The sequence below is a fragment of the Mytilus trossulus genome, chromosome 12 (genome assembly GCF_036588685.1).
Source record: "Mytilus trossulus isolate FHL-02 chromosome 12, PNRI_Mtr1.1.1.hap1, whole genome shotgun sequence".
In the NCBI taxonomy this organism is placed as follows: domain Eukaryota; kingdom Metazoa; phylum Mollusca; class Bivalvia; order Mytilida; family Mytilidae; genus Mytilus; species Mytilus trossulus.
In genome coordinates this window covers 13,325,954-13,336,644 of record NC_086384.1, presented here as the reverse complement: position 1 = coordinate 13,336,644, position 10,691 = coordinate 13,325,954, and the positions used below count along the sequence as shown (strand labels likewise).

General features: G+C 33.1%; 1 protein-coding gene across 3 annotated transcripts in view; it reads right to left on the bottom strand.

The window, feature by feature from the left end:
* Window positions 1-6,707: 6,707 nt before the first annotated feature.
* Window positions 6,708-10,691, bottom strand: part of LOC134693234 (coatomer subunit beta'-like) — a 24,599-nt gene continuing 20,615 nt past the window's right edge. For all 3 annotated transcript variants that reach the window (XM_063553978.1, XM_063553979.1, XM_063553980.1), the window contains one exon: window positions 6,708-7,388. In XM_063553978.1, the coding sequence (XP_063410048.1) occupies window positions 7,353-7,388 (36 nt within the window). In that variant the 3' untranslated portion in view covers window positions 6,708-7,352. The remainder of the gene's footprint in view (window positions 7,389-10,691) is intronic.

Below are 10,691 nucleotides of genomic sequence, written 5' to 3'. Positions count from 1 at the left end.
TATAGTTTTCCCGCAAAGCGTGAACATTTTTGTTTAGTGTTTCGACGCTGTCATTTAAATTATTGTATTCTAATAATGCCTGTATTAGTTTTTATTTACTTCACTTCTACGAAAGTCTATTTTTGTTTATAATGAACATGTATATAGATATTATCTTATTATTTTTCTTTCAGTAACAATGGCATCCACTACTTTCCCACCAGTTGAAACTACAACATTAGGTTCGACGCCGGTTACAACAGGTACGATTGTCGTTCGCGCATGAATTCTGATAGCTACATCTTTGGCAAACAATTCACATCTTCTTATTTTTTCATTTATATATTTGTATATATATATCACCTGAGTTTCCTTATATTGCATATATATATAGGAAAATATGATATGAATGCCGATGAGGTTACCCTCCATCCAAGTAACAATTTCTAAAAGTAAGCCATTACAGGTCAAGGTACGGCCTTCAACACGGAGCTTTTGTGATAAATTTTAGCTCAAAATAATTCAAATATTTATCTCCTTTTCATATTTCCGAACGGATGCTTTTACAGTTAGAGTTATCATCTTTATGTAAGATGTTGTTTGCCGTTTCAATAACACAACGACAAAGACAAAAATGTTAGGATGGCTAGCGTAAAACTGCTCGTTCAGGTGGACATTAAAAGACTCGGCACTATTCGATGTTCTATTTTCCTCGGTGTCAGGAGGTGATGCCCAAATGGTTGATGGATATCTCAAATTGCAATTGCCATCTACATTAAATTCTAATATATAATCGGCAAACTTCATGCATCCATCGTCAGATGGAGCATCGGCTGTTAATTCAACAAAGCATTTTTCAATCATGTCAGTTCTCGAGTCTCCTTACCAGAGTCAACTAGTTATATCTAGTATATTGAAGATATAAGATCAGAACATTTTCTTTATTAAAAAAATAAAATAGATAATTTATGTAATATATATTCAAATATTTATAATTTACCAGATAAATATATTTATAATTTACCAGATAAATTTCCGGAAAAGTGATTAATACATGTTACAGAAACCACGGCAACGTAGTATTGGGAATATGAAAAATAAGCAGAAATGCAATAAGTCTATTGGTGTTCTAATTTGGAGTTGTTTAATTGGTCTTCAGCCAATATAATTCTTTCAGGTCAATATATCCTTATATCGACCTAATTCAAAGGCTATAATTGTATGTCATATTGTCTAATAAAATTGAGAATGGAAATGGGGAATGTGTTAAAGAGACAACAACCCGACCAAATAAAAAAAACAACAACAGAAGGTCACCAACAGGTCTTCAATGTAGCGAGAAATTCCCGCACCCGGAGGCGTCCTTGAGCTGGCCCCTAAACAAATATATACTAGTTCAGTGATAATGAACGCCATACTAAGTTTCCAAATTGTACACAAGAAACTAAAATTAAAATAATACAAGACTAACAAAGGCCAGAGGCTCCTGACTTGGGACAGGCGCAAAAATGCGGCGGGGTTAAACATGTTTGTGAGATCTCAGCCCTTCCCCTATACCTCTAACCAATGTAGAAAAGTAAACGCATAACAATAACTCTCTTTACATGTAAGTCACAGTTAAAAAAATGCAAATAACTGTCAATCTAAATTAAGATACCATGTTTTATAGGAGCACCACATTCTAAAGGATACAAATCTGAATCTCACGGATCACACTCCGGATCTGATGGTTCAAACAGTGGTTCTAAAAAATCCAAATCTGGTTCCAGAAAAATCCAAATCTGGTTCTAAAAAATCCAAATGTGGTTCAAAAGAATCCAAATCTGGTTCTAGCAGTGTCGGAGGTACGTATATTATAATGATTGATCATCAATTGCACGAAGGGGATACGTATTTCAAAATATGACAAAAATGATTCTGATTAACTTCACTTTAGTATGGCAATTTCGACTTACTTTTACAGAACTACAAATGTATACTGAATGTTGTTTGCTAACATTTATCATATAAAAGAAAGAAACCAGTCATGTCAGCAACCAGTTTCTGGAGAAAAAAATTAATTTGTTTCGACCCTGAGAAAAAAAAATATGTTTGATTCACCCTTAGGTGCCACTATATGTAATGCTGAAATTGAAAAAAAAAAATGATTTTATAGCAAGACACCCGACTCCTCGAGTTTTATAACAAGACGCAAGGCCCCTTGAGTTTTTATAGAAACACACCCGCCCCCTTGAGTTTTTCTAGCAAGACACCCAGCCCCTCGAGTTTTTCTAGCAAGACACCCGGCCCCTTGAGTTTTTATAGCAAGACACCCGGGCCCCTTGATATATTTTTATAACAAGGCACCCCGGCCCCTTGAGTGTTTAAAACAAGACACCCGCCCCCTTGAGTTTGTATAGCAAGACACCCACGCTCCTTAATATTTTTTTAAAGAAAGGCACCCCGGCCCCTTCAGTTTTTATAACCCCGGTCACTTTAGTTAGAGCTGTTTGAATGCCTATAGCTGTATTTATTGACTTCATTTCTACGTTAGTCTTCTGTTTTGGTAATGACCACATTTTACTGAAATAGATATTATCTATTGTTTTTTTTTCTTTTTCAGTTACAATGGCACAACCAACTTTGCCACCGTTTGAAATTACAACATAAGGTTCGACACTAATTCCACCGGAGACGATTGCACCAGGCGCATTTGTATCATGTCATTTCGTCTCTGAATGAATCTACATACTATCTTCTTTGTGTAAGAAAGTCAATAAATAAATGCAGTCAACTCTAGCATAGTGGTTTCTTGTTTTTTTAGACCGAGAATGTATTTTTTTTTTATTTTGTCGACGACAAAATAAAATACAGCTTGAATAAATATCCTTAATCCTACTTTTTTTTTCTATTAAATAACACTACTTGAATTTAAGCTGTCGCAATAATATTATTTTGAAATCTTAATGCCGTTTTTGCACCATGAATATTTAACATGACGAGTCAAACTAGCACAGCCAGTTACAATAGTACGGTAACAGAAGAAGAGTAGGATTTAATTTTGAAAGGGTGGATGTAAAGTGGTTTAGCAAAAGGTAGTTATCAAAGTTAGAAGATTGTAGTATGATTGACGTGACAATGAGACAAAACTGCATCAGAGACCCAAAATGACATGATTGACGTGACAATGAGACAAAACTGCATCAGAGACCCAAAATGACATGATTGACGTGACAATGAGACAAAACTCCATCAAAGACCCAAAATGACATGATTGACGTGACAATGAGACAAAACTCAATCAGAGACCCAAAAAGACATGATTGACGTGACAATGAGACAAAACTCAATCAGAGACCCAAAATGACATGATTGACGTGACAATGAGACATAAACTCAATCAGAGACCCACAACTCCATCAGAGACCCAAAAGAGACAAAACGTAATCAAAGACCCAAAAGAGACAAAACGTAATCAGAGACCCAAAATGACATGATTGACGTGACAATGAGACAAACTCCATCAGAGACCCAAAAAGACATATAATGGCTTACTTTTTAAATTGTTATTTGGATGGAGAGTTGTCTCATTGGCACTCACACCACATCTTCCTATATCTATGATTGACGTGACAATGAGACAAAACTCAAGCAGAGACCCAAAATTACATAGTTGACGTGACAATGAGACAAAACTCAATCAGTGACCTAAAATGACATAGTTGACGTGACAATGAGACAAAACACAATCAGAGACCCAAAATGACATGATTGACGTGACGATGAGACAAAACTTAATCAGAGACCCAAAATGACATAATTGACGAGAAAATGAGACCAAACTTAATCAGAGACCCAAAATGACATGATGGACGTGACAATGAGACAAAACTCCACCAGAGACCCAAAATGACATGATTGACGTGACAATGAGACAAAACTGCATCAGAGACCCAAAATGACATGATTGACGTGACAATGAGACAAAACTCCATCAAAGACCCAAAATGAAATGATTGACGTGACAATGAGACAAACCTCCACCAGAGACCCAAAATGACATGATGGACGTGACAATGAGACAAAACTCAATCAGAGACCCAAAATGAAATGATTGACGTGACAATGAGACAAAACTGCATCAGAGACCCAAAATGACATGATGGACGTGACAATGAGACAAAACTCAATCAGAGACCCAAAATGACATGATTGACGTGACAATGAGACAAAACTCCACCAGAGACCCAAAAAGACATGATTGACGTGACAATGAGACAAAACTCAATCAGAGACCCAAAATGACATGATTGACGTGACAATGAGACAAAACTGCATCAGAGACCCAAAATGACATAATGGACGTGACAATGAGACAAAACTCAATCAGAGACCCAAAATGACATGATTGACGTGACAATGAGACAAAACTCCACCAGAGACCCGAAAAGACATGATTGACGTGACAATGAGACAAAACTCAATCAGAGACCCAAAATGACATGATTGACGTGACAATGAGACATAAGCATCAGAGACCCAAAACTCCATCAGAGACCCAAAAGAGACAAAACGTAATCAGAGACCCAAAATGACATGATTGACGTGACAATGAGACAAAACTCCATCAGAGACCCAAAAAGACATATAATGGCTTACTTTTTAAATTGTTATTTGGATTGAACGTTGTCTCATTGGCACTCACACCACATCTTCCTATATCTATGATTGACGTGACAATGAGACAAAACTCAAGCAGAGACCCAAAATGACATAGTTGACGTGACAATGAGACAAAACTCAATCAGTGACCTAAAATGACATGGTTGACGTGACAATGAGACAAAACACAATCAGAGACCCAAAATGACATGATTGACGTGACGATGAGACAAAACTTAATCAGAGACCCAAAATGACATGATTGACGAGACAATGAGACCAAACTTAATCAGAGACCCAAAATGACATGTTGGACGTCACAATGAGACAAAACTCCAGCAGAGACCCAAAATGACAATGAATTTAACAACTGTAGATTTACTACGTTCTAAGTTTAAGTAGGTTTTAAAAATTACTACGTACTAAGTTTAAGTAGGTTTTAAGATTTACTACTTATAAGTTTAAGTAGGTTTGTTAACAGAGGAAATCGAAATAAAATGGAATTTCGCGACCGGGTGATGTTTTTCAATTTTTTAGGTTTAGTACCTTGTGTTATAAAAAGTATGCAGGAGAATTTTTTTTGAGAAAAGAACCTGTGCGTTCTGATATTTCCAATTGTGTGAAGGACAAAAGAAAGTATGGTTTAGATACAATTTTTACAGACATTGTGGCCCCTGGACAAAGAAACTTATTTATAATTGTGTGTGTTTCACCACTTTAATCTCTAGTAACTGGCTCATTTTGTTTGTAGTTGGTGCAGTCATATTACCAGAGTAATTTATGTTGATTTTAATCTGTGCTTCTCTTTTTGCTTTAGAAGTATCATTTTCAGTTTCCATCACAACTATTTTATTGAATGTCTGAAATAAGTGAATTCATAGATATGACATTTGGTTATACATATGATGATATGTTCACAATATTTGCAGTAGTACTTTGTTGTGGCACCAAGACAGGACATTTCTGCAATATACCGGACTTCTAAAATGATAAACATCATTTCACTGAGGTTGGTTAAGGTGGAAATTTAAGTTTTATTTAAAATATTTTTATCATCATGATTATATACTATTGCACAAATATTAAAAAAAAATTGAAAATTGCAGTTTCCGGCACTCATTGGACTGCAATTCTATGAACTAAGGTAAAAGAATGAAACCCTTTTTGAAAATAGCCTGAATAGGAATTGAATAAAGTGGAAATTGACCCTCTTGAAATTTCTAATAATAATAATATGGACTGACAGACAGACAATGGTAAAACAATATGCCTCATAAATTTCTTAGTGGGAGCATAAAATAAATTTCTGCATCAGTCCTGATCTTGGCACCTTCACCAGTATTTAAAAGTAATAGGTACCTTTTTAGGTATCATATGCACATACATCTATGGCTTACATATTCAAAGATTTGAGCTTTGCTGGTAAAAGTATTTTCTCAAACTTTTATTCAGTAAGAATTTAATTCACGTGCCAACCATACAGACTGGAATATGCTTTGTATATAATATGCATTAAAATGGAATAATTTAAACAAGAAGAAAATTAAATAGAAAAGAACTTGACTATTATACACAAATGTATCAATGATTGAAGCCATCACATCTTGTAAAATTCCAGAATTCAAAATGGTGACCTTGGTAGATTCAATGTATTTTTAAGACAATAATAGACAACTTTCGAGTTCGATGCATTTCTGTCAAAAACTTTGGTTTTAGTGAACGTTATTCGTGCATTTCCATTTCAATGTTGAGCGAGTGATTTGAAATTTTTAATATTATAATGCACAAATCATTTGGCAAATCAAATTATCATAATAAACAATCAGCACTGCTTTCATTAGGGAAATGTGATTAAGTACTTACAAAACAAATATTATTTCTGGTTTATCCTGCACGATGACGATGACTAAGACGCTTGATGAATGTTGATAGTGCAGGGATACAGGCGACCCTCTCTATCTGGTAAATGACGTCATAAAGGCATGTATAATTGGCGAGTTTTTTACAGTGATGGATGAACTCGAAAGTGGTCTATTGGTTCAGACAGATCTTTTGTTTATGTGAGATATATAATAAAAGACATAGGATAAGTTTCATAGTTTATTTTACTCTTCCCCTTTTTTTCACATTACAGTATCATATACAATATCTCATTTGGAAACAAACTAAGAAATAAATATCTATTTATAACATCTCAAATGTCAAATTGAAGTATTTTCAATTTTTTTATTTCAGTGTTAAAAACACTAAGAATATTTCACTATACATAATTATTACACATTCAAAAACAACTGAGTTTTCAAGAGCATCTTAGTAAATGGAAATGACTTTTAATCATTAAACCTGGATTTTTAAATAATATTGCAGTAACATCTTCAACCAGACGGGTTTAATGCAAAGTAATGCTGTCTTACAAAATAAAATGTAGGGTTCCATAAAATTTCTCTTCATTTGGGTAAATATGGTATTAATAATGGATTAGTTTTTTTTAGCCTTCAACATTCTTTTCTATTGCACTAAATGTACTAAGTATGGTTCAAATTCCGACTTGTAACATAAAAACAAATATTTCACAATAGAAATTCATTATTCCATGACATTTAAATATGAAGACAATAACAGAGCACTTAATAATAAATATTCTTTCAACAATTGTCATACAATGTTTATGATTGGTGAAATGTAACAATGTCTATGATTGGTTCATTTCCTGATCACATGATTATAAGAGTTCAATCCTCCAGTAGGTCTTCATCTAAATTCACATCCTGTTAAGAATAAAATGAACTTTTATAATATGCATAAATCTTATGAAATACCATCTCTTTAAAAATGGAATTCTAAAATCATCTCAATGCTATTTCTGGAAAATAATAAACAGACAGCAGGAAGGGTATTTCAAATAGGGTCTGTTTCAGCTTACACAACCATGAAAGCTTTTTAATACCCTTGACACTCAACCAAAAGTTATTGTCAAGAGAAAGTCAATATAAAATCTCCAATCCAATTTTGAGGATTATAAAAACATCCATCATGTCCATGTATGAAGTAAAATCCTGCCTTTCCTTCCCGTAAATGCAAACATTGAAATCATATTGTGTGTTGTATATTGCCAAAAAAAAATCATAAAAGAACAACATTGTAATTTTTTTCTTATGGATAAGCATATTTTTGTAATTTCATAACTACAGACAAACAATGATAAATGAACAAATTGTTTACCAACCACCTGCAAGGCAATAAATCTTTGTCATAGTTTGTTTCAACAGTATGAATACTGATAGATATAGGAAGATGTGGTGTGAGTGCCAATGAGACAACTCTCCATCCAAATAACAATTTAAAAAAGTAAACCATTATAGGTCAATGTACGGTCTTCAACACGGAGCCATGGCTCACACCGAACAACAAGCTATACAGGGCCCCAAAATTACTAGTGTTAAACCATTCAAATACATGTTTTTGTAATTGGTTCTACCATTACTTTGCAAGTTTAATGGGACTAAGATCAATGAAGATTTTGTTAAATAATTTTTTATTTTCATTAGAAATGAGAGATAAAAAAAAAATCTTTTGAAAAAGAGTATTTAACAAAGTTGTACTGTATCTACCAATGTTTTTCAATTAAACTTTTCATTTTTTTTTTTAAATAACAATGTCCAAAGTCTGTCTGTGAACCCTGAATGACCCTTCTAATAAACTGTTACCATTATTTCCATAGTGAATGAACTTTGTAACGGCTCTATGAACTATCCCTAACCCAAGCCGCTGAATTAATTTTACATAAAATCAGAGATGTGAGGTCTAAAGGAGGGTCTGGATGGGGAGGTCTGTTATTCTGTAAACATTTAATTTTCACTCCTTTTTTCTCTAATCTTCATTTTTTAAGGGCATTATTCTTTAATCATTTAACCCCATCCGAACCCTCCTAAAGTTGTTGCAAAAAATATTTTTTATTAAATAAAGAGTGAACAGGTAACATAGTGAATTGGATTTAAACCATTGTTTATTTCAAACTTTTCAGTGACTCTGGATGTAAAGAAACTGTACAAAAAACATTATATTTTTAATCATCCCCCAGAAAAACATGTTAGTTGGATAACACATAGTCCTTTAGTTATTTGCTCATTGTTGAAGGCTGTACGGTGACCTATAGTTGTTAATGTATGTGTCATTTTGGTCTCTTGTGGACAGGTGTCTCATTGGCAATCATACCACATCTTCTTTGTTATATACAGTACCACAAGAGATATTCAAGACTTATTCAAAAGCTTACACAATTTACCAAAAACAACTTCAAATATTTTGTAAGGACAGTAACATGGGTTTTTATTTTGTCAAGATTTTCTGGTACCCCATGCACAATGACATTGATGTTTAGTAAAATGTAATAATTTGGAAGTATCATTTATTTTGCTAGGTATTTATTTGATTTGATTTGGAACAATTATTCTACATTGGTAGATGTATGATTTGATAATTTGCATATAACAAAAGGATTGTATGCTGCTTCATGCCACGTCATACTAAGTAATATCAATTAGCAAGTCATTTAAAGATTTAAGAACAATAAACAGGGTTGCTAATTTATTCTTTTTTAGTTGTCAGTAAAAAAATATAATCATGATATAAATACAATATAATGCGATATTATCCACAAACTTCTACTCATATTCATAAAAGATTTAAAGGTCAATGGGGTTTAATATACATATGTTAACTAATGACCAGCTGACACTAAATTGTTTTAATACAAAAAAATCATAAATATTAAAAAGGGTCCAGTTATAATTTAATAGACAGTTGGCAGTATATTTTGAAATGACAAGTAGAGGCAAAACATACATAATTTTGCAGTACTTAAATTTGTATAAATTTGGAAATCATTAAACTGCATCTGAATATTGAAAATAAATGGAGAATGTGTCCCATTAGACACAGATGATGCCCCCGCTTGCATACAACAATATAAAGGGACATAACTCACGAACGATAAAAGTGAAGCTACCCAAATTTGATCTGAGTTTTGTGGTAATAAGCATTGTGTATAAGTTTCATAACATTTAGTCGAAGCAAACTCAAGTTAGATAATGGAAACTAATTTTGGACGTACATACATACAGACTGACTAGGGTAAAACTTAACTCTGCAACAGCATGAGCCAAAACAAATAGTATAGCTTGTATAGGGTGTAAATGTTATACTAGCCAAGATTAAATCAGTTATATATGATATAGATTTATTAGTGGATAAGATACACAAATATATGAATACATCATTTAGTTTGTTAGTAGAAATCTTCAGAACAATCCTTTCATATTTTGCTCTCTGGTATTTAAGTGCAAAATGGTGGCTTCTCAAGTTATAAAACTAAACACCCTTTAAATTTATGATGTCATCCAATCAAAACTGTTGTTACAAATTAAATTGCATTAGAAGGAACACATGTTAGGTTAGATTTAACATACGGTGACAAGAAGAACATAAAATAAGTTCCCATTAGAACTAATTTCCTAATACATGTAGAGTAAGACTTTGGTTAGCTTGCTTGGTTTGTTTGTACATTGTACAATTGTAACTGAGATATCTTTAAGTACAATGCTTGAGATAATGTTTATACAAACAAGGCAAGGAAGTCAAATAAAGTCTTACTCTACAAACTTTAGGAAATTAGCTCTAAATTCCCCAACACTAAGGTAATATATGGCTCAGTCAAAATTAACATTGACTGACCTTTTCAGGCACCGGGACAAAATTAATATAATGAATATGTTTGAATGATTAATAAATATCATATAAAGTATCAATTAATAAGATGTTAATACATTATAAGGGATTTATTCATCCAGCACCCAAAATCTGTAACCAATTTCAAATTTCAGATTCAAGAAATGAACAAAAAAATATGGAAAACTCCACACTCCCCCCCTCTCCCCAACATGAACATGATTTAGGAATGCAATTCTTTCATGCATACATAACAGGTCTAAATACTTGTCAAGGTTTGACTATGATTTTAGGTCTTTTTGGTTTCTTAACTCTATATTAAATTCTGGATTTCCAAATCTTTT